The sequence below is a fragment of the Rhinoderma darwinii genome, chromosome 2 (genome assembly GCF_050947455.1).
Source record: "Rhinoderma darwinii isolate aRhiDar2 chromosome 2, aRhiDar2.hap1, whole genome shotgun sequence".
NCBI classification, from domain to species: domain Eukaryota; kingdom Metazoa; phylum Chordata; class Amphibia; order Anura; family Rhinodermatidae; genus Rhinoderma; species Rhinoderma darwinii.
Genome location: NC_134688.1, coordinates 188,622,076 through 188,647,070, shown reverse-complemented (window position 1 = coordinate 188,647,070; position 24,995 = coordinate 188,622,076). Strand labels below are relative to the sequence as shown.

The 24,995-nt window shown below is 44.9% G+C and overlaps 1 protein-coding gene across 2 annotated transcripts in view; it reads left to right on the top strand.

The window, feature by feature from the left end:
- Nucleotides 1-21,295, top strand: part of LOC142740905 (lysozyme g-like) — a 37,267-nt gene extending 15,972 nt beyond the window's left edge. For both annotated transcript variants that reach the window (XM_075850329.1, XM_075850330.1), the window contains one exon: nucleotides 21,012-21,295. In XM_075850329.1, coding sequence (XP_075706444.1) covers nucleotides 21,012-21,145 — 134 coding nt within the window. In that variant the 3' untranslated portion in view covers nucleotides 21,146-21,295. The remainder of the gene's footprint in view (nucleotides 1-21,011) is intronic.
- Nucleotides 21,296-24,995: the final 3,700 nt, after the last annotated feature.

The following is a 24,995-nucleotide window of genomic DNA, read 5'->3' as shown; positions in this document are numbered from 1 at the left end:
CGGAAACCTTAGCTTCAGTTTGCATCACCATTGATATCAGTGGTGACGGAAACATTGCTAATGTTTTACGTTTGTCACCGTCGACTGCGCTATTGATTCCGTCGAAAAAACGGAAACCTGCCGGAACGGTGAAAAACGGAAACCATTTGCAAAATCTAAATTTTTGCCACAAAGAAGTCATTAGTAGTAGATTTATTTTTATACATAGAGGTCCTGAATTCATAATTATAACCGATTATAAATATGACCGGAGACATCCGGATATCTAGCTTGTGCATACCTTTTAACTTTTCAATCACTTCGTAACAATATAACGGGTGGGGGGCGTGGGCTATGAGAGGAGACGGGCAGGTAGTGGGGAACTCCAAGAGAGAGGAGGAGGAGCCGTGTACTAGCAGGGACGACATTCCCTGTCTTTGCTCAGCCAGCACTTCCGTCTATTCAGAGGCACGGCACGTCATCAACTAGGTTTACAGGCAGTGGGCCGGGCGGATGTTTCATGAGCTCTGCCTCTGGTCCCACTGCCTGTAAATCTAGTTTACAGTAGCAGCAAAGTGGATGAGATTTATAAAATCTCATGGCCACGCTGCGTAAAAAAACCGCAGCGTAAACGTTAATAATTCCGCAGCATGTCAATTTATGCTGCGTTTTTGTTAATTTTCCGATGCGGGTTTTCCCCATTTGAATCAATGGGGATGCAAAACCCACAACAGAAAGCCAAGCGTTGCGGATTTTTAACACAGCGTTTCCGCCGCAATAATCGCACCGCCGGAAGAAAAAACATTAACATACTTACCCAGAATGCCCTCCTTCTTCGTGCAGTCCGGCCTCTCTGGATGACGTTGCGTCCCATGTGACCACTGCATCCAATCACAGGCTGCAGCGTCACATAGGCTGAAACATCATCCAGAGAGGCCGGTGCGGACGTCAGGAGGGAGGGGGTAAGTTTAAATGGCTTTCCTCTGCTGCGGAATTTCCGCCCGAGAAATCGCACCACAATGTGGTGTGATTTTTCAGACAGAATGTCCTGCTGGTTACAGGTCACACACGCTGCGTGATTTTTACGCAGCGTATCCGTCCTGTGGGAACCCGGCCTTAGGCTATGTTCCCACACATAAAATACGCTGCAGATTTTCTGCAACAGAAAATCTGCGGTAGAATCTCTAGAAAAACTATGGTAAATCTGTCACAGAAATCCGCACCAAATAGTGAGTTACTGCTGCGGAAACACTGCTTTTTTTCTGCAGTGTTTTTACCTGCAGACTTAAGGCTCATTCACACGAACGTGAATCTCGTCCGTGTGACGGCCGTTATAACAACGGACGTCACACTGACCCATGCATATCAATGGGATAGTTGACACGACCGTCATTTCAACGGAGCGTGTGAACGCTCCGTTGAAAAATTTGAACATGTCCTATTTTAATGCATGTCACGCATCCCTCCATAGACTGTAGTCTGGGGCATCCGTGACCACGCATCCCACCCTGGTCCACCTCGGACGAAGAAAACTGCAGTTTTTCACGTCCGAGGTGGGCTATATTCGTGTAAATGTAGCCGTAGTGTTAAACATTGGTTATAGCAAAATATATGTGCACCTGCGGATTTCCAGTTTCTACTACTTTCCATTACATAAACGCAGTGGCGGATTAAGTAGACCATGGACCCTGGGCTGTTACCCAAACTTGGGCCCCGCTCCAGCACCACCGCCCTGCCGTGCCGTAACTATTTTTAACACTACCTTTTTGGGCAAGCATTAACAAATGGGTGTTATGATTCCCCTTGTCACAGGGCTGTGTCCCTACATACTGACAGTATCACACTGTGCTGGGACACATCCTCCTGACAAGGGGAATTGTCTATCAGTCCTGGACTGCAGAAAGACTTTGTGAAATACAAGGATTTCCTATAATAAACATGTCAGGAAAGGTGACAGATTCTCTATAAATCTAGTGACTCACAGGTGACGACGTCTCAGATTCTAGTAGTTATTTTCCTCTTTTCTTCTCCATCCGGTCGAGAGCTCATGACGACTTCTCCCGGCCATGTCCCATTTCTGCAGAATTTGCCACTCAGATGTCTTCGGCTCCTCACTTTTCCAACATTTCCACACCTATAAACGAAAATAAAGTTATCATGGTGCCACATACTATGCCCCTAAATATAATAGCACCAAACACTGCACACCTGAATATAATACCACACACTGTAAAACACCACATACACACAGCCCCCTGTACATAGTGCCACACACAGCCCCCTGTACATAGTGCCACACACAGCCCGTGTAGATATTACACACCCCCATAGATAGCGCCACACACAGCCCCCTGTAGATATCACACATCCCCCTGCAGAGAGCGTTACGCACAGCCCCCTATAGATAGTGCCATACAGCCCCCCTGTAGAGAGCGCCACACAGCCCTCCCCCTCCTGTAAATAGCGCCAAAAAGTCCCCCGTATAAAGAGCGCCACACACATACCTCTGTGGATAGCGCTACACAGCCCCCCCTTGTATATAGTGCTACACAGCCCTTCCCCTTTGTATATAGTATCACACAGCGCTCCCCCTTTGTATATAGGGCCACACAGCGCTCCCCCCTTGCATATAGGGTCACATAGCGCTCCTCCTTGTATATAGTGTACACAGTGCTCCCCCTTTGTATATAGTGCCACACAGCACTCCCCCCTTCTATATAGTGTCACAGAGCACTCTCCCCCTTTGTATACAGGCCCACACAGCGCTACCCTCCCCCTTGTATATAGGGCCACCCATGGCGGCCGCTTCAGCTGCACGCGTGTGAATCCTCCGGACTAGACGCATGCGCATACCGGCGTGATGCAGTACCTCATCACGCCGACCTGTGCAGGGAGTCTTCCCAGCGCCTTATAGGCTGCAAGCCGAACGTGACCTGCAGCCTATAGTATTCATTTGTATCTAAGTCCTGAGGACTCAGATACAAATGAATGTGGCTGCCGCTAGCACCGGGGCCCCCTTCGGTGCTAGCGATGCCACCGAGCATGAGGGGGCCCATGCGATCATGTGCGGTTTGGCTGACCATGGGCCCCCCGGGAGCCTTGGGCCCCGGGCGGCCGCCCGAACCGCCCTAAAGATGATCTGCCACTGCATAAACACTGTAAAAACCACAAAAACATAAATCTGTTGCAGAATTTCTGCTCCCCATTGAAGCCTATGGGCCAAACACGCAGCATCTGTGGCGTTTATGCTACGTGGGAACCAAGCCTTAGTATTCTCAGCCTTGCTTGGGTGAGCAGTGAGAACTGCTGTGTAGGAGTCCCTATACTCAACTCGACACATAAACCGAGCTGTGTGAACAAAAAATAACAAAGATATGCAGTGAAAAGTGCTGATGGTGGACTCTGATGCTGAAGGATACCTCTGATAGAGTAGATTTCCCTGCCCATCTTTTTCTGTGCCTGCTGCAAAAAATATTGATCTTTCTTTGTTCCTTTTATCTAGGGAGAGTAGTGTAATAAGGCTTACATATGTGGTCCATGTCAGCATGATGTGAATTATATTAAGGTTACATTCACACGGGCGTTGCGCATCTCGAATGTGTAAAACTCTTGTTTTTCACGTCCGAGGTGCATCTGTGCTCTTCGCTGTGGGACACGATATCCCAAATCCCCCATAGACTAGAGTCTATGGAGGGATGCGTGAAGCATGAGAACAACGCAGGTTTTAATACATATCAATAAAAGTTACTTTTTAATTTCTCACTATTCCAGTGAAGTTACTGTGACGATTTGATGCGAGGCAGAGTAATAGTATTTCAAAGTTTTGTAATGTTTTGAGTTTTGCTATTGGAATTTTGCGTTTGTGTTCAGGTTATACAACTCTGAGTAATACTGGCAGGAAAAAAAATCTCTATTTGGTTTGTCTTTAATTTTAGGGATGTAAGTTAGAGCTCTTTGTTTTTTGTCCAGTGACACTAATCTTTTGCAACATTTGTCTGAAAGGACCTGGTGTTTGTATTTTATGAGAAAGCAGAACTTCTCAGAATTGTCATTAAGTAGCTCTTTGAGATCTATTCTTACTTTATTTAGTTCTGTTTTTACTTTTAAGGCTAGGGAAAAGTTATGTACCTTGTTTTAGTTGCTTTGTTTTATCTATGAGTTCTTATAACCTCTGATGATTGATTTATAAGCCTCTTAGATTTTTGGATTGCAAATTCTGTCCTTGTTATTGTCCTACAAATAACTTTGGATGTGTTTTGCTATGTATAGCGTTACTTTTGAGTAGGAGTGTCATGTTGGGTACGTGGACCCACTGGACCGTACCGCCTTGACGGTATGGCAACTGGCAACCAGGACACAGTTCACAGTCTATAGTTCGTATAGTGTACCTGTGGTAGCTCAGACAGTAGCAAGACAGGCTCGGATGGGGCAAAACAGCAGGCAGACAGCAGGCAGGCGCCAGACATGATTTAGCAGGAGAGGCGTGGTACTCAGCACAACACAACTACAGCTCAGCACGGCACTTGACCAGGATAGCACGGGATACAGGTTACAGGCAGAAGGAACGGGAAACACTGGGAACTGGAAAACACTAGGAGACTATTTGCTTAGACAAACTTAAAGGGAATGTGTTGCCAGCAAAACATGTTTTTTTTTTTTTAGTTAAACAATTAGTGTGTAGGTGATTAAACATTGTTCTAATTTTTTTTATTTTTTTCACGAGTCAGGAAATATTATAAATTGGATTCAATTTATAATATTTCCCAGCACTGGTCACTAGATGGAGCAATTCCCAAAATTGCAGCATTGCATGTGGTAAAGCAACCACATTGCTTTATGCTGCAAAATTGGGAAAAAATCCCTCGCTCTAGTGAGCTCTCAGAATCCCCCCTCCTTTATCCTGGCTAGTGCCGGGAGAAACGAGGGGTTTGAACGGTCTAACCTCCTACACTGTGTGTCGCCATTTTTTGAGCTAACACACAGTGTAGAAGGTTTACATACACTAGTAAAACACACTGAAACACGAACATACATAGAAATCACTTACCTGCTCCAGTCGCCGCCGCTCCCTCTGGTCCGTCCGCTCCGTCTGCTGCCGCTGCTCCATGTGCACAAGTCCGGAAGCCGCGACCGCAAGTAGTAATCTTACTGCCCGGCCGCGACTTCCGGTCCACAGGAAAATGGCGCCGGACGGCGCGCGTTTCAAATCGGACTGTGTGGGAGCGGCGCATGCGCCGTTCCCACACACACGGCGTACACCATAGTGGATGGAACGGGCCCCGTTCGCAGTCCCTATGGGACTGGAGCTGCCGTATTCCATGTCTGTATGTGTCGTTAATCGACACATACAGAAATGGAAAAAAAATGGCAGCCCCCATAGGGAAGAAAAAGTGTAAAAATAGAAAAAAGTAACACACAAACACAAATATAAACGTTTTTAATAAAACCCTAACATAAAACTGATATAAAAAAAAATAATTTGGTGACACTGTTCCTTTAAGGTAGGACAACAACGCTCAGGCAAGGCAGGAAGGGGCTGGGCCCCTCTTGGTGTCCAGGGTGCTCATGGGCTTATTTTAACTTCAACTGAGGTGCTGGCCCTTTAAGAGCGGGCATGAGCGTGCGCATACACCCTACGGGACCCAGCTGAGGTAAGCGGAAGTGAGCGCTGGTGTCTCCTGAGGAGGAGGCTGGGGCCAGCGCTCGCAGATCCATGGCTGTGGCCGTCAGGAGGTGAGTGAGCCTGACGGCCCGCGGCCATGGGCATGACAAGAACTTCATTTAATTTTCAGTTAAACAGTTGACTTTTCTTTTGTGATAGCACTATTGTAATAAAAAGTCAAGCATGATCAGTGTGAAGTATTGTGTCATACGCATCTGTGGATACCAAACTAATTAGACAGTGTGGGATAAATATAAAATCTATTCTTGTTACTGCAGAGAAGGAGGAATAGTCTTTTCTTTTCAGATGTATAAATCTCCAATCATCTGTGAATTGTAATTCTACCAGCAATTTTCTAATACTGAATTTTCAGCTTCCTGAATTGAATTGTTGAATTATCATTGGGTGTGTCCAATGGAGGATGAAGAGGGGCATTGAAATCTCCTTCTTGTATCAAATATCCTTCCGAGAAGCACAGTTGGTTTTCAAATATTTGTTGAAAAATCTTTCTTTTGTTTTATGTTTGGGGCATAAACATGGACTTAGGGTTGCGTTAGGTTGCGTTTGAAAACCGCATGGGGTAAACTGCATGCGTTTTTTTGTCTCTTGTAAGGCCTTATTCACACAGACGTGTCTGTTTTGCACGTGGTGCTTTTCTGTTTTCATTCATTCATTTTACTACTGTTGCACGAATCACGCGCGGCACCCGGAAGTGCTTCCGTGTGCCGAGCATGATTTACACGCACCCATTGACTTCAATGGGTGCGTGTAGTGCGAAACACGGCCAAATATAGGACATGTCGTGCGTTTGACGCAGCGGACATACGCTGTGTAAAAACCACTGACAGTCTGAACGGCCCCATTCAGTAACATAGGTCCGTGCGACGCGCGTGTTTTCCACGTGCGTAGCACGGACGTATTATACGTTCGTGTGAATAAGCCCTAATGCTGCAGTTCTGTTGTGTTTTTAAAGGAAATAATTGATGGACATAGTTTTCACCCGTATTGAAGTTGGTTAGGTGCTTCCTGTATATAGTTCATTACAAGGCATTGCAGAACTGTTAGCAAAAACGCACGCAGTTCAGCAACAACATTGGCAGCGTGGTCATTAACTGCATTCGGTCGGGCATTATGAAGATGTTGTTAACTGCACAAAAAACACATTGTAATATAATAGCAGCCGTCTGTCCATAACACAAATTTCACCATTGACTTCTAATGAAAAATTACTTGCTGCAGTTTAAAAACATGACATAAACGCAACGCGACTGCACCGTGTGGCCTTACCCTATGTAGATAGTGTGTTATACAGAATATAAACCGTGATAATAACATCTTTGAAAATGAATGGTACTCTTTTGCTGATAACTATAGAAACCCCTTTGTCTCTTTTAATGGGCGGTGCTGTACCAAAGAGTGAACGTTTTATTCTCAGTCAGTGGTCTGTATGATTTCTTAATGTGTGTCTCTTGAACGGGAGCAATACCTACTATTTTTCCTCTAGGTATTGAAGTATTTATATCCTTTTTTGTGGAATGTTAATACCTTTGAAATTGTACGAGGCAATGTGGAGTTCAGCCATTTCTAATATGTCATGTTCGTTCTAACATAGGTCCATAGATAAAGAAGTATTCGGCACACAAAATGTAGTTTTTAAATTCTTCAGGTTTATTGTATTTGATGCCAGAGGCTTAGTGCGTGCGACGTTTCGGTCAGGAGACCTTCATCAGGCACTATTGGTGTACAAAATTTTACAAGTAAATATATTTGCATCATTTAAATACGTAAACAATCATATATCATGACATAAAGGAAAAGAGAAATGAAACGAAATAAAATAAAAAGATAAAAGTACAAAATAAGGTAAGAACAGATTCATTTCACCAAAATACATACTGCTGATTCTTTGTACGATCTCTATGAGATATTCTGCCGTTTATTTCATTATATCTTAGCCTTGAATATGGATATTGTGCCCAGAGCTAGGATGTCATCCATCCATATACATACATCTATATTTATGTATCCTTCTATACCCAAAAATATGTATATCATGTAAATCTCCACGATGTAGGAACTCTGTATGTATTCTGGTGAAATGAATCTGTTCTTACCTTATTTTGTACTTTTATCTTTTTATTTTATTTCGTTTCATTTCTCTTTTCCTTTATGTCATGATATATGATTGTTTACGTATTTATATGATGCAAATATATTTACTTGTAAAATTTTGTACACCAATAGGGCCTGATGAAGGTCTCCTGACCGAAACGTCGCACGCACTAAGCCTCTGCATCAAATACAATAAACTTGAAGAATTTAAAAACTACATTTTGTGTGCCGAATACTTCTTCAAATACGATTGGGTTGGGACCCTATTCGTGCACCTGCCTTGGTCCAGTGCATTCTGAACCACTACCTACCATAGGGCCATAGGTGTCAGTGCCAGTAGTGTAGTGTAATTGTGAAAAAGGGAAATATAGGAATAGGAAACATGGTTTGCAGCATTGGCAACATTTCAAACAAAGGTTGATAGCTTGGAACTTGAAATCATGCCTTAATGCTGCTAGTCAAAGGGAAGATGAAGATATTTCAACCCCTAACTAATTGATCTAGCATAAAATTACTGTCTCAGTTTGGGGATATGGGTGGCGGACACCGTCAAGAAAGTGGAAGTTAAATTGCCTAAGATTTAAACTGCAATAGTGTCTTTGGAGTACTCCTCCAAGTGTAGTTTGCAAAAGGTAAATATGAAAAACAGGTACCATTCCCTTGATCTCATCAAAGAAGAAGAGAGGAATAAATGAAAGGGAAAATGTAAAGGGGCATGAGAAAAGGATACAAGTGTTTTCTATCCTTAATGGCAGAAGGAGGGAGGAGAAAGCGTCATAATTGTTAGATAATCTCTTGAGAAGGCTCGGTGTAGGTGAAGGTTTTTTTTATCCATTCCTTTGTTTTAGACTTTGTCCAGAGTTCTCATTATATTTGTCTTTTCTGGAGTATTTGTTTGCCCTGGGTAATGGCAGTAGGCCTGGTTGTTCTTCTGTTGATATCCAATCTTGTTTCTGGAGATGGTCTGGGTCCAATTTATTTAGAACGAGAGGAAATCACACAGGGCGGATACGATGCGCAAAGTTACACAGCGTATCCGGCCCGGTGGCCGCAGAGAATTCTGAACGAAAAAAACGCACCAAACTGTGGTGCAGATTTTCGCCCAGAATGTCTGCTGCGGAAAACTAGAGCCTTTAGCCGTCCTGCTAGAAGGCCGGCCTCTTGGGATGATGTTTCATCCCAGGAGACTGCTGCAGCCTGTGATTGGCTGAAGCGGTTGTCACCTGGGATAAACGTCATCCCATGATGACGGTCCTCTGATGTCATCCAGGGCGGGCTCTTGGAAAGACGTTTCATCCCATGTGACCACTGCCACAGCCTGTGATTTTCTGCAGCAGTCACACGGGATGAAACGTCATCCCAGGAGGGCGGCCTGGAGGAAGAAACATGGACTTCTGGATAAGTATAAGATTATTGTTTTTTCTGAGTTACGTTTTTTGCGGCAGTATCGCTGCAATTCCGCTGCAAAAAACGCAACAACTACTATTTGTTGCGGGTTTTATCTCCCCATTGAATTCAAGCAGCATTTACGCAAATACAATTGACATGCTGAGGAATAAAATTCTGCACTGCATGTCAATTTCTGAGCGTTTTTTCCGCTCAATATTTATGCAGCATGTGAATGAGATTTATTTGTTGTATTTCATCCACTATGCTGCTACTGTATTATGCTGCCGATTGAGTTCCGTTGTGGAAAATGTGCAGTATTTAAGTATTTACGCAACCTGTGAACTGATGATAGGGTCTAATTTGGTAAGTGTATTGCCAGATCACAAGGAAACAACCATTTATAAGAGATGTTTTTGTGAGTGGTTGGAGTTGTCTCCTCAGGTCTAGAGTCAGTTTTGATAGATCCTGGTAATCAGTTTCTTTTAGTGTATCGGCTTTTTGAAGGATTTGCTTTTTTACTTTGAAACTTTGTAAGCAGCAGTGACTATCCCTTTGCTTATTTTGGTCTAAACATCATGTGTGCTTTTTCTATAGGTATCTTTTTTGCCTAATAATTAGTTGAAAATTTGACCCAAGATTTACTTGGATTTCTTTAACTGAAACTGTCTCTGGGATGCCTCTTATTCTTAGATTATTTTTACAGTATCTATTTTCTAAGTCATCAATATGTAATTTTTTGAAAAAGGATCTTTGTTTGTCAATAAAAACGTCAAAGATTGTTTGAAGTTTTGAATTACTAGTGAGCAGGTTTCTTCAAAGAAGTTGACCCTGTCGAAGACTGGTTTCCTAACATTTCTTAGTTCAGAGATGTCGGTTTTGACTAAACTGATTTGAATGATCAAGTCATCCATAGTCAACCCAATCTAGCTACCTTAAAGAGGCTCTGTCACCAGATTTTGCAACCCCTATCTGCTATTGCAGCAGATAGGCGCTGCAATGTAGATTACTGTAACGTTTTTATTTTTAAAAAACGAGCATTTTTGGCCAAGTTATGACCATTTTTGTATTTATGCAAATGAGGCTTGCAAAAGTCCAAGTGGGCGTGTTTAAAGTAAAAGTCCAAGTGGGCGTGTATTATGTGCGTACCTCGGGGCGTTTTTACTACTTTTACTAGCTGGGCGTTCTGACGAGAAGTATCATCCACTTCTCTTTAGAACGCCCAGCTTCTGGCAGTGCAGACACAGCCGTGTTCTCGAGAGATCACGCTGTGTCGTCACTCACAGGTCCTGCATCGTGTCGGATGAGCGAGGACACATCGGCACCAGAGGCTACAGTTGATTCTGCAGCAGCATCGGCGTTTGCAGGTAAGTCGATGTAGCTACTTACCTGCAAACGCTGATGCTGCTGCAGAATCAACTGTAGCCTCTGGTGCCGATGTGGCCGACACGATGCAGGACCTGGGGCAGGAAGTGAGTGACGTCACAGTGTGATCTCTCGAGAACACGGCTGTGTCTGCACTGCCAGAAGCTGGGCGTTCTGAAGAGAAGTGGATAATACTTCTCGTCAGAACGCCCAGCTAGTAAAAGTAGTAAAAACGCCCCGATGTACGCACATAATACACGCCCACTTGGACTTTTACTTTAAACACGTCCACTTGGACTTTTGCAAGCCTCATTTGCATAAATACAAAAATGGTCATAACTTGGCCAAAAATGCTCGTTTTTTAAAAATAAAAACGTTACTGTAATCTACATTGCAGCGCCTATCTGCTGCAATAGCAGATAGGGGTTGCAAAATCTGGTGACAGAGCCTCTTTAATAAGACACCCTAAAAATTGAGATCCTCATTATATATGGATATGTACTAATACATTAATACCACTTCTGAGTGTTGTTATACTAGAAACAATAGCGATATGGGGAAACCATCAAACCATCAAATGAGTAAAATAGATTCAATGGCCACAGCTTCAATGGTGCGCCTAGACTGCACAACCTGATGGCAGAGATTTCAGTCAAAAACTTCCTCTGGCTGCTGAAGTAAAGTCTATAACGTTTATATTAGGCCTTTTTTGTTTTTATGATGGTGCTGTAGGACAGGGATTGCTTTGGATTCTGAAGCATGAGCCCGGAGCTGTGTATGAGCAAATCTGTAGCAAGTAAAGGGAAAACATGTCTAATATTGTTTCTTTATTTTGCTTTTATATTTATTTTTCAAAAAGATACATCCGTTGTGTGAATAGTACAAAATATTTGAAAGTCCATGCTTACTATAATAAGTTTTAAATCTTTGCTCAGCGTCCTTTTCATGCCCTTGAATTATGGCACGTCGCAACGTTTCAGGAGTACTCCCTTTCTCAAGCATCAAGGACCCCGGACACATCGCAGCATGCCCTTATCCAAAAGCGTGAAGAGGACGCATTTTATATAAGGTAGCACGGATCTGTTTTGCGAGAGAGTTACTATGGTTACGTCACAGCCAATGTATGGCTGTCACTAACCAGGGGCGAGGTTTCCTATGTTCCCCTACACACGTATCCCGGCAGTGAACTTTGATCGCTACATGGATGCGTTTAGTATATCTCCTGTTGTGAGATATAGGAGGTTAGCTTGGAGTGGGTTGTGGCGGTGACGCACGGCGCGGCCGCCTGCCCAGCCAGTGCATGAACTTTGTTTGTGCGGCTGACTGGCGGTCACAGGGCGGATCGCCGCGTCACAGCAGATACACGCCCCTCTAGATACATCACAGGGAGGTGTGGGAGGTGGGTTGATCTTAGGGGGGTGTGTCAGGAAGTATAAAAAGCAGGGAATCCTTCAGTGTAGTGACGGCACACGCCAGGAACAGGCATCTTTTGTTTACCTCCAACTTGGAAGGCCTAAACTTCTTGCCACTGCAAGAATGTTTTAAACAGGATACCCCTTGCTACTGCAAGCATGCTCAAATTAATGAGCTTTTTTCTTCACATTAACCGACAGCAATACTGATCTTCAGGCAGCTAAACCTCAAATTTGGATGCAGCTGCTGTTTTGACCTATCTCCCCTGAGGAACTGCTTGGTCAGCAAGGAAACGCGTTGGGAGAAATATCTATCATCTACCATCTCAGGAGAAAAACAGTGGCGTAACTACCGCCGTAGCAACAGTAGCGGCATGATGGGGCCCGTGTTGCCCGCCGGCACGGGCCCCCACCACGGTTGGAGGCTCCGCTAGCAGCCGCTATGGCTGCTACAGCGGGACACCACTGAACACTACGGCAGAGCAGGGAGGTATCTCCCCACTCTGCCATTAACTGGTTCCCGACCGCTGGCTGTATTTTTACGGCCAGCGGTCAGGGTCCTTAAAACCCGAGCCATAGACTTTCTACGGCTCGGGTTTTAACTTGCTGCCCGCGCGATCGGGCAGCTGAATGTCGGGTCTCCGGCTGTCAGTGACTGCCGGGGACCCTGAGGAGAGGATAGAAGCAGCTTTCGCTGCTTCTGTCTTCTCTGATCACTTGTACACAGCGCTGAATGCGCGCTGTGTATAGGAATAGAGACAGCAGCAGCGGTGCTGTCTCTATTCCTCCCGGTGATCATGTGACTGGTCACATGATCGCCGGGTGCCGTTAGTGGCAGGCTGCTGCTGGGTCTTACTAGACCCAGCACAGCCCTATTAGTGACAATCGTCACTATGAGAGGGCTGATTTCCCCTGTAACTGGGGCTGCTGTGCAGCTCCAGTTACAGTGGAAAAACATGGTGTAAAAGAAAGACAAAATATATATAAAGTTCCCCAAAGGTCTTTTTTGACCTTTGGGGGACAGACCATAGTAATAAAAAAATAATAAAGTAAAGTGCAAAAAAATGTTTCATAATAAATACACATAAAATACCCACCCCAAAAAAAAAACGTTCCCCCCGCCAATCATTGTTGTAACGCTAGCGCTGACCCAATTACCCTAATATAGACATGTAATATATAAAAATTTACGGTAGACAATGACGATCACAAATAAAAGGTCTATTTTAGGGTAAAACTATGTTATTACCAAAAGAAAAATAGCTGAAATGTAAAAAAGCTTATTTTTTTACTATTATTTTCAAACTTTATGAATAAAAATTCTAAAATAGCAAAAAAGGTGTGTATAAAAATGATGAAAAAAGAAACCTGCATTATCTACGGAAAAAAACGTCGCAAAAATCACGTCGTTAGCCCAACAAATAAAAAAGTTATAGCCATTTAACTAACACGTGCTAAAAATGGCTAAACGGTGTCTGGTCCTGAAGGCGCAAAATAGAGCAAAAGACATGTATCCCCTCTCCACAGGATAGGGGATACATGTGTGATCGCTGGCAGGGATAGGGAGAACGGGGGACTGAAAGTCCCCTGAAGTTCTCCATCACAAACCTCGGACTTCCGGGGTCTGTGTCGGCAGCTCCGTAGAAATGAATGGAGCGCCGGTCGTGCTTGTGCGCATGCGTGACCAGCGCTCCTTTCATTTTTATTGAGCTGCACAGATGCCGGAAGTCAGAGGTTTGTCATGGAGAAGTTCAGGGGACTTTCAGTCCCCTGTTCTCCCTATCGCTGCCAGCGATCACTCATGCATCCCCTATCCTGTGGAGAGGGGATACATGTATTTTGTAGGACACACTGTAGGTCGCATTTTTTTGGGAGGGGGGACGCTGTATGGCGTTCCCTACAGGGGGGGAACACTGTATGGCGTTCCCTACAGGGGGGGTGGCTGTATGGCGTTCCCTACAGGGGGGAGCTGTATGGCGTTCCCTACAGGGGGGGGGCTGTATGGTGTTCTAAACAGGGGGGGCTGTATGGCGTTCCCTACAGGGGGGGGCTGTATGGCGTTCTCTACAGGGGGGGGCTGTATGGCGTTCTCTGCAGGGGGGCTGTATGGCGTTATCTACAGGGGGGCTGTATGGCGTTCTCTATAGGGGGGCTGTATGGCGTTCTCTACAGGGGGATGTATGGCGCTATCTACAGAGGGGGGGCTGTATGGCGTTATCTACAGCGGGGGGCTGTAAAAAAGGCACTATCTACAAGGGGGGGGTTGTGTGACACCCAGGGGAGGGGGGGCCCCGGTCAAAAGTTTGCTATGGGGCCCAGTCTTTCCTAGTTACGCCCCTGGAGAAACCATATAACTATCCTCGAACACATTGACCAAGAGGACTACCAACTGAAAATAAGGGGTAGGAGGGCAATTGCCCCAGGTCTTTTACTTCACCTGTATATGTGGTACTTGCAAGAGGAAAGGATCTTGGATAAACCTCCTGATGAAAGTAATCATAATACATTGTAATATTAGGAAACCTTATCAAGGCGGACTGATTTTTTGCTGTCTTCAGAAGTTTTTGATTTTGATATAAATCACTGAATATACATGAGAATCGGCATGCAGTATTGGCATATGATATCCTTACTTTTTGATATATGTGTAATGACAGGGGGGTGGGGAAACAGACAGTGAGCCCTAATCTACCCACCACTCAGTCCCTGCCTACTTGCAACGACCCGCCCTAGGCGACGGGGTACAACTGAGCGACAGTCCCTACGCTCAGTAGGTGCACGACAGACAAACAGACAAGGGGACACAAGCAAAGGGAAATGGGGCAGTTGTCTACGGCAACACCGTGAGCAACAAGAGAGGTGAACGAGCCGAGTCAAATCAGGAATGTACGAGGTACCAAACGCAGAGCAGGAGAGTAGTCAGTAAGCCAGGGTCAGTGTGAAGCAAGGTCAAATAGCTAGAAGCTGCAGCAAGGCCAGGAAACCACACGAGAAGAATCACAAGCAAAGGAGGAACAGGAAAGGCAGGTATAAATAGACAGAGGGCGGGAGCTAGCTCCGTCTGGCCAGGCTGCGATAGGCTTTCCCACTCCTAAGCCTGCCATCCTGAATGGTGGAAGATGGAGTCAGTCTCAGAGACATAGAACCAGGTGCAGACTGATTACCCATGGGCGTATACACAGAAGTTGTGCCTGGCAGATCCTTTACAGTACCCCCCCTTTTATGAGGGGCCACCGGACCCTTTCTAAGTGGACCTGGTTTATTGGGGAAACGAAGGTGGAACTTCCTGACCAATACCCCAGCGTGAACATCCCGGGCGGGTACCCAAGTCCTCTCCTCAGGCCCGTATCCTCTCCAATGGACCAGGTACTGGAGGGAGCCTTGGACCATCTTGCTGTCCACAATCTTGGCCACCTCGAATTCCACCCCCTCAGGGGTGAGAACGGGAACAGGAGGTTTCCTCGAGGGAGCCAAGGACGGGGAGCAGCGTTTAAGGAGGGAGGCATGAAACACGTCGTGTATACGAAAAGATGGGGGCAACTCCAGTCGGAAGGAGACAGGATTGAGGACTTCAATGACCTTATACGGCCCTATAAACCGGGGAGCAAACTACTTGGACGGGACCTTAAGGCGCAAGTTCTTAGACGATAACCACACCAGATCCCCGAGCATAAACAAGGGGTTAGCAGAACGTCTTCTATCAGCCTGAGTTTTTTGTATGCTCTGGGACGCCTCTAGGTTCTTCTGAACCTGGGCCCAGACTGTGCACAGTTCCCGATGAACGACCTCTACCTCGGGATTGTTGGAACTACCAGGTGAAACGGAGGAGAACCGTGGATTAAACCCAAAATTACAGAAAAAGGGGGAGACTCCTGACGAGTTACTGACCCGGTTATTAAGGGAAAATTCAGCGAGGGGAATGAATGAGACCAAATCATATTGACAGTCAGAGATAAAACACCTTAAATATTGTTCTAGAGACTGATTAGTCCTCTCGGTTTGGCCATTAGTTTCAGGATGGAAGGCAGAGTAGAAGGACAGATCAATCTCCAACTTTTTACAGAAGGCCCTCCAAAACAATGAAACAAATTGTACCCCTCTGTCCGAAACAATATTGACAGGGACCCCATGGAGACGCAGGATGTGTTTGACAAACAAGGTAGCTAACGTCTTAGCATTGGGTAGTTTCTTGAGGGGCACAAAGTGGCACATCTTACTGAAGCGGTCTACTACAACCCACACCACCGACTTGCCTTGAGATGGAGGCAAATCGGTGATAAAATCCATGGAGATATGGGTCCAAGGTCTCTGGGGAATGGGCAAAGAACGTAGTAAGCCCGCTGGTCGGGACCTGGGAGTCTTGGACCTAGCACAAACCTCACAAGCGGCGACGTAGTCCTTAACGTCTTTAGGCAACCCAGGCCACCAATAGTTTCTGGCAATGAGGTGTTTGGTACCCAGGATGCCTGGATGACCAGATAGTGCGGAGTCATGATTTTCCCTAAGTACCCTTAGCCGGAATTGCAGGGGAACAAACAGCTTGTTCTCAGGAAGGTTCCCGGGAGCTGAACCTTGATCAGCCGCAATTTCAGAGACTAAATCAGAATCAATAGAAGAAACGACTATACCAGGAAGCAAAATACAAGCAGGATCTTCCTCTGAAGGAGGGCTGGCCATGAAGCTACGCGACAGTGCATCGGCCTTAATATTTTTAGACCCAGCCCTATAGGTAAGCAAAAAGTTGAATCTGGTAAAAAATAGCGCCCATCGAGCTTGTCTCGGGTTTAGCCTCCGGGCAGATTCTAGGAAAACCAGATTCTTGTGGTCGGTAAGGACCGTTACCTGGTGCCTAGCCCCCTCCAGGAAGTGGCGCCACTCTTCAAATGCCCATTTAATGGCTAAGAGTTCGCGGTTGCCAATATCATAGTTACTCTCAGTGGGCGAGAACTTCCTGGAGAAGTAGGCACAGGGACGGAGATGGGTGAGGGACCTGGTACCCTGGGACAAGACAGCTCCCACTCCCACCTCGGATGCGTCAACTTCCACGATAAATGGCTCCATTTGGTTGGGCTGGACCAGCACCGGGGCAGAGATAAAGCACTTCTTAAGGACCTCAAAAGCCTGGACAGCATCAGGAGGCCAGTGGAGGAGATCAGCACCTTTGCGAGTGAGGTCCGTAAGAGGCTTAGCGATGACCGAGAAGTTAGCAATAAATCTCCTGTAATAATTAGAGAACCCCAAGAAACACTGTAACGCCTTCAGGGAGGCAGGTTGGACCCATTCTGCCACAGCCTGGACCTTGGCGGGGTCCATGCGGAATTCATGAGGAGTGAGGATTTGACCCAAAAATGGTATCTCTTGCACCCCAAACACACATTTTTCGGTCTTAGCAAACAGTTTGTTTTCCCGAAGGACCTGGAGCACCTTCCTGACATGCTCAATGTGGGAGGACAAGTCCTTGGAAAACACAAGTATGTCATCAAGGTACACTACAAGAAATACCCCTAGGTAATCTCTTAAAATCTCATTTATGAAATTCTGGAAGACCGCGGGGGCATTACACAACCCAAAGGGCATGAGGAGGTATTCGAAATGACCTTCGGGCGTGTTAAACGCCGTCTTCCACTCATCCCCCTCTTTGATTCGGATAAGGTTATACGCCCCCCGTAGATCAAACTTAGAGAACCATTGGGCCCCCTGAACTTGATTAAAGAGATCAGGAATCAAAGGAAGGGGATACTGGTTCCTTACAGTGACCTTATTCAAGTTACGGTAGTCAATGCATGGCCTAAGACCACCATCCTTCTTCCCTACGAAGAAGAAGCCAGCACCTTCCGGAGAAGTAGAGGGGCGAATGTAACCCTTGGCCAGGCATTCCTGGATATACTCTCTCATGGCTTCACGTTCGGGACAAGAAAGATTAAATATCCTACCCTTAGGGAGCTTAGCTCCTGGTACCAAATCGATAGCGCAATCGTATTCTCTATGAGGAGGTAACACTTCGGAGGCCTCCTTAGAGAAAACATCAGCGAAGTCCTGAACAAACTCAGGTAGCGTGTTCACCTCCTCAGGGGGAGAAATAAAATTAACAGAAAAACATGACGTCAAGCATTCATTACCCCATTTGGTAAGCTCCCCAGTATTCCAGTCAAACGTGGGATTATGCAACTGCAACCAGGGAAGGCCTAAGACCAAATCGGACGATAATCCCTGCATCAACAGTACAGAGCACTGCTCCAAATGCATGGAGCCAACAAGGAGTTCAAAAACAGGGGTATGCTGAGTAAAATAATCATTAGCGAGAGGAGTGGAGTCGATACCCACTACCGGGACAGGTTTAAACAAATCAATCAAAGGCATAGCTAGAGAAATAGCAAATTCCACAGACATGATATTAGCAGAAGACCCTGAATCCACGAAGGCACTACCGGTAGCAGACCTACCACCAAAAGAGACCTGAAAGGGAAGCAAGATTTTATTACGTTTCATATTTACGGGAAATACCTGTGTGCCCAAGTGACCTCCCCGATGATCACTTAGGCGCGGAAGTTTTCCGGCTGCTTATTCTTACGCCTAGGACAGGTGTTCACTTGATGCTTGTCATCCCCACAATAGAAGCAGAGACCATTCTTCCTGCGGAACTCTCTACGTTGTCGGGGGGACACGGAGGCCCCAAGTTGCATAGGTACCTCCGAGTCTTCCGTGGAAGAGCGAAGCAACGGGACCTCGGGAGGCATCATGGGGGAGTCAGAGGGGAAAACACAAAAACTTTCAAGTTGTCGTTCCCTGAGACGTCGGTCAAGTCGTACCGCTAAAGCCATAACCTGGTCTAAGGAGTCAGGACAGGGATAGCTAACTAGCAGGTCTTTCAGGGCGTTCGACAGACCCAACCTAAACTGGCACCTTAAGGCAGGGTCATTCCACCGAGAAGCTATACACCACTTCCTAAAGTCAGAACAATACTCCTCCACAGGTCTCTTACCCTGACGTAAGGTCACCAGCTGACTCTCGGCAAAGGCAGTCCTGTCAGTCTCGTCATAAATGAGTCCGAGAGCAGAAAAGAAAAGATCAACGGAGGAAAGTTCAGGGGCGTCAGGAGCCAAGGAGAAGGCCCATTCTTGGGGCCCTTCCTGGAGCCGGGACATAATTATACCCACCCGCTGGCTCTCAGAACCTGAGGAGTGGGGCTTTAAGCGAAAGTAGAGCTTATAACTCTCCCGAAAGGAGAGAAAAGTCCTTCGGTCCCCTGAGAACCGGTCAGGCAACTTGAGGTGGGGTTCAAGAGGTGAGGTGAGGGGCACTACCATGGTAGCGTCAGGCTGGTTGACCCTCTGAGCCAGGGCCTGGACCTGTAGGGAGAGACCCTGCATTTGCTGAGCCAGGGTCTCAAGGGGGTCCATAGTAGAGTGAGGGACCAGTGTAGCCTAGGTATATGGGCTTGTGATTATGTAATGACAGGGGGGTGGGGAAACAGACAGTGAGCCCTAATCTTCCCACCACTCAGTCCCTGCCTACTTGCAACGACCCGCCCTAGGCGACGGGGTACAACTGTCCTTACGCTCAGTAGGTGCACGACAGACAAACAGACAAGGGGACACAAGCAAAGGGAAATGGGGCAGTTGCCCACGGCAACACCGTGAGCAACAAGAGAGGTGAATGAGCCGAGTCAAACCAGGAGTGTACGAGGTACCAAACGCAGAGCAGGAGAGTAGTCAGTAAGCCAGGGTCAGTGTGAAGCAAGGTCAAATAGCTAGAAGCTACAGCAAGGCCAGGAAACCACACGAGAAGAATCACAAGCAAAGGAGGAACAGGAAAGGCAGGTATAAATAGACAGAGGGCGGGAGCTAGCTCCGTCTGGCCAGGCTGCGATAGGCTCTCCCACTCCTAAGCCTGCCATCCTGAGTGGTGGAAGATGGAGTCAGTCTCAGAGACATAGAACCAGGTGCAGACTGATTACCCATGGGCGTATACACAGAAGTTGTGCCTGGCAGATCCTTTACAATATGTTTGTTATCCATTTTAAACAAGCTCAGTAAAAGTTATATTTTATTACTCCGGATCTATCTTCATTTCTTTCAATATTACGGAGAACGAATTTATCTCTATCCAGGTGGGGGATATACAACACCACGAATACATCATTGTACCTTAATAAGACACCCTAAAAATTGAGATCCTCATTATGTATGGATATGTACTAATACATTAATACCACTTCTGAGTGTTGTTATACTAGAAACAATAGCGATATGGGGAAACCATCAAACCATCAAATAGGTAAAATAGCTTCAATGGCCACAGCTTCAATGGTGCGCCTAGACTGCACAACGTGATGGCAGAGATTTCAGTCAAAAACTTCCTCTGGCTGCTGAAGTAAAGTCTCAGTTTGAATTAGGCCTTTTTTGTTTTTCTGATGGTGCTGTAGGACAGGGATTGCTTTGGATTCTGAAGCTTGAGCCCGGAGCTGTGTATGAGAAAATCTGTAGCAAGTAAAGGGAAAACACGTGTAATATTGTTTCTTTATTTTGCTTTTATATTTATTTTTCAAAAAGATACATCCGTTGTGTGAATAGTACAAAATATTTGAAAGTCCATGCTTACTATAATAAGTTTTAAATCTTTGCTCAGCGTCCTTTTCATGCCCTTGAATTATGGCACGTCACAACGTTTCAGGAGTACTCCCTTTCTTAAGCATCAAGGACCCCGGACACATCGCAGCATGCCCTTATCCAAATGCGTGAAGAGGACGCATTTTATACAATGTGTCAATAATGCTCCACCAGAACACACTGTGTGAACGAGACCTGGTTGCCATTTTTGCATTCCTTATTACTATTTTGATAAAACAGATCCTGACTCATCCTAAACAGAGGTCAAGTACAAATGAAAGGTTTACACTTATTCTGTGCATAATTATTTTTTTACCCATATTACATTGTATATATGCTAATATTCAGCTATTACTAATTTACCATAACTGCGCTGGTATTTTTGAAAGTCACCAAGCAATGTAAAGCTATTGATACAAAAAGACTTTGATATGAAATGCACAGAAGTATGAAAAGTTGTCCATATTTTCACTTTGTTTTTTACAGGAGCTATTGCTGCATATAACACTGGTCCGGATAGGGTTAAGAACTTGAATGATGTTGACGCATATACAACCGGAAAAGACTATGCCAACGATGTTGTTGCTCGTGCACAGTTTTACAGGACTCGTGGTTACTAAATTATGCCAGTTTGATTTGCTGGCATCTTTTATACACTAATCAATACCATAGATTCTAATGATAAAGTTTTAAAAAAAACTTTGACAATATAGTACTCAATTCGTATTTTGAATGCAGCATAATATATTCTACAAATAAAATGTATCACTTTTAAAGGCAATAGAAATTATTATTATTCTTTTTATTTGTGTTTTTGTGTGTGTTTTTAGTGTTTTAATTGAAACAGTATATATGTGATTTCACCCTGCGTCTGGTTTCAAATGGCTGTAATGTGGCCGCATTTTAGCATCTGTATTATGGGCGCCATACCTGAACCTCCCGCGGTTGTACTGAATCGAAATTAGACCACCACAGGACCTCATGGTGGTTCTGTCCAGTAGAACTGCTGAAATTCTGGGTTTTGCTAACTCGTAATACAGATGCTAGAATGTGGCCACGTTCACAATACAGCAATCTGAAACTGGCCTTAAAGGCATTCTCTAAACAGAACCGTAATTACTTTGACTACAGACGCGCATTCAATTTTCACATGTGCACATTACCCAAATTTAAGCTGTCCATATACTGAATATATGAAAAAAATTAGGAAGCCAATAATAATTACAACAAACATAGTGTTAAAGAGGTTTTCCCATCGTGGACATTTATTGCACTGACCCCTCCTGGAAACCCTCCGATCTTGTGTTTTGGGAAAATGAATTAAGAATATCTCTCTCAGAGGAGGACTGTAAAAAGATTTTAAGGAATTATCATGGTTTTTACAGAATTTTGAATCTACAAGAAAACCATTGCAAACTCTTGTCTCGTGGTACAAAACACCCGAGTTCCTTTTCTCACATGGTCTGTCATCATCCCAGCTGTGTTGGTGGTGCTTTAAAGACACAGGTTCGCTATCCCACACTTGGTGGTCTTGTTCATTAATCAAGCCCTTTTGGGCAGAGGTTGGGAAGCAGGATGCTTTAGTTTGTAATGACAATATCCACCTATCTCTGGAATTTATAGCTTTGGCCAGGAGTTCTACTGCTTTAACACCCTCTAAACATTGCCTTAATTTCTGTTGCCAAGGCACTAGTAGCACTAATCTGGATAGTAGTTTAGAGCTATATAAGTCAAACTAATTTTGACAGGTGCTGTGGGTTAGCCACACCACAAACTTTGATCTTTGTAATTGAACCGCGCCGAGGCCACGTCCTTCCACATCCGGTTTAATGAATGCCCCTGGCTCTTCCAGATCCATCGCACAGCCCCTTCCTTTTCCGACTCACCATTTTTTCCCGCCTCTTCTGGTACCGCCATTTGGGTTCCGTCTTATTGTTTTTTCCCGCCCCTTCCAGTATCGCTTCATATGACGTGCACGTAAAATGATTGTGATTGGTGCGTACTGTGATGTGGGTGTGTCCATGCACGTAGAAGGATTGTGATTGGTGCTCGCTGTAACCATGATGCGACTTGTGCGTACTGCGATTGTAATTGAATCACTAGTTGAGCAATTCCCCAGAGTGCAAGTTATAGAATTTCTCTGTAAGCAATTCTCCAATTTCAGCTGGAGACTGTCTGGATAAAGCATGCAGATAATCCGCTACCTCAAGTCCGTCACTACTCTGATCAGCAGAGTCTAAGGCTACTCTATGGTTTTCACTATAGCCCACCGCAAGGCAGGTTGGATTTGGCTGCATAGATCCCAGGTTGCATTAACAGAATATGGTGTTGGACAGGAGGTGCAATGCAGGCAATACCAGAACAGAAACCAGACAGACAGAGGGTAAATAGCAAACAGAGTACACAAGCAGGACAAACTGTAAGTCCAAATCAGAAAGCAGAAGCATACCAGGAGTAGCAGAGGTCAAAACCTGCCGAGAGCAGAATGTCAAAATCACTGAGCTAAAGGGTTAATATAAAGACAAAGCCCAGGTCCAGTTCCAATAATACAAATAGTCAGGTGATACAGGGTGTAGCCAGGAGCTTGATCAGAAAGTTGCATACACAAAGAAATTCACAAGCAACAATAATTCTGGTAAGTTCTTTCAAATACTCCACCCTACAATCTGATAGGAAGAAGACAGAGAAATGAGATTGACACAAACCAGAACCACCCAGAAGCTAGGCTAGTAGTCATGACAATCTTAAAGAGACGGACGTTTCCTAGCAGCGATGTGGGAGTGTTCATTGAACAAAAACATGCCCTGACATGTCTGGGATGTGTCCAAACATGTTTTCTGAAATTATAAGGGTTTGTCCACTCGTAATGGAATTGCTGCAGAAAATTTCTGCAGCAATTCCGTTGAAAGTAGCAGACATTCTGCTGCAGAAAAACGCACTATTTCCTGCAGAAAATGGTGTGTATTTTGCTGCGTTTTCATTAATGCTGGTAGATGGTGACATCTCCTCTGAAAAACGCAAAAATCCAGCCCACTTTCCGCAGCAGGAATTGACATGCTGCGGTATGAAAAATACGTTTCCCCATTGAAATAAATGGGGAGGTAAAACCCACAAATACTAAACGTTGCGATTTTTGTAGCGGAAAAGCTGCAATTCCACCGCAAAAAATTGCAACTCTAAAAAATGAAACGGTATAAAATAAATAAAAAGATTTATACTTACAACCTGGGCGTTCTCATAGCGACGGGTTCTTTTGTTGTCGTTCAGGGCAGCCTCCTGGAATGACGTTTCATCTTATGTGACTGTTGTAGCCAATCACAGGCTGCAGCTTCAAACCAGGAGGCCGGACCGTAAGGAAGACAGAGGGACGCGTTGCCATGACTAAGGAAAACAGAGGTAAGTTTTTTACACAGCAATTCCGCTGCGTGTGGACAAGCCCTAGGTGTGCATGTGCGCATTACAGGGTTATATTTGCATAATGATTGTAAACATGCCCTGACATGTCTGGGATGTGTCCACACATGTTTCCTGAAATTATAAGTATGCTTGTGCGCAAGACATGGGTATATTTGGACACATTATTCACACATTATTTCAATAAAAGCACAATTTGTTATTTTTGTATAAACAGAAAACTGAGTATATTTATTATTAAAAAATGTTTTCAAAAGTTTACCTGGGGAATTCGAAGCCTTCGCCAGCATAAATCATATATAACAAATGCTGATTGGATTTGAAGTCCAATGCCTTTGACCACACGGCCACCCTGGTATAGGATGGATGTTGTGGAGGTAGAATGATACCAAGAAGTGTATTAAGGGGATGATTGAGATGCTACATTAGTTCAGGCTTAGCTAACATTGCGAAGAAAAGATCCTCCAAGATCCAGAAATTATATTAGACCTTCAACCAGACCCCTAAATAATATCAGACTCTAGACCAGACCCCAAAATGAATTGAGACCCTAGACCCCAAAATGAATTGAGACCACAGAACAGACCCCTAAATTAATTTAGACCCAAGACCAGACCTCAAAATTCATACTGTGATACTGTTTGCTTGGTCCTGTATCTAATCCTCTCATGTGTGATACTGTCTGCTGGGCCCTGTATCTAAGCCTATGATGCATGATACTGCCTGCTTGGCCCTGTATCTAAGCCTATCATGCATGATACTGTCTGCTGAGTCCTGTATCTAAGCCTGTCATGTGTGATGCCAGACTGCTGTATCTAAGCCTATCATGTGTGATGCTGGACTGCTGTATCTAAGCCCATCATGTGTGATACTGCATGCTGGACTGCTGTATCTAATTCTATGTTGTCTGATACTGTCTGCTGAGCTGCTGCATCTAATCCTATCCAGTGACGGAGCTATAGGAGTCACAGTTTTATAGATATGCTGTATATACAGTGAAGGAAATAAGTATTTGATCCCTTGCTGATTTTGTAAGTTTCCCCACTGTCAAAGACA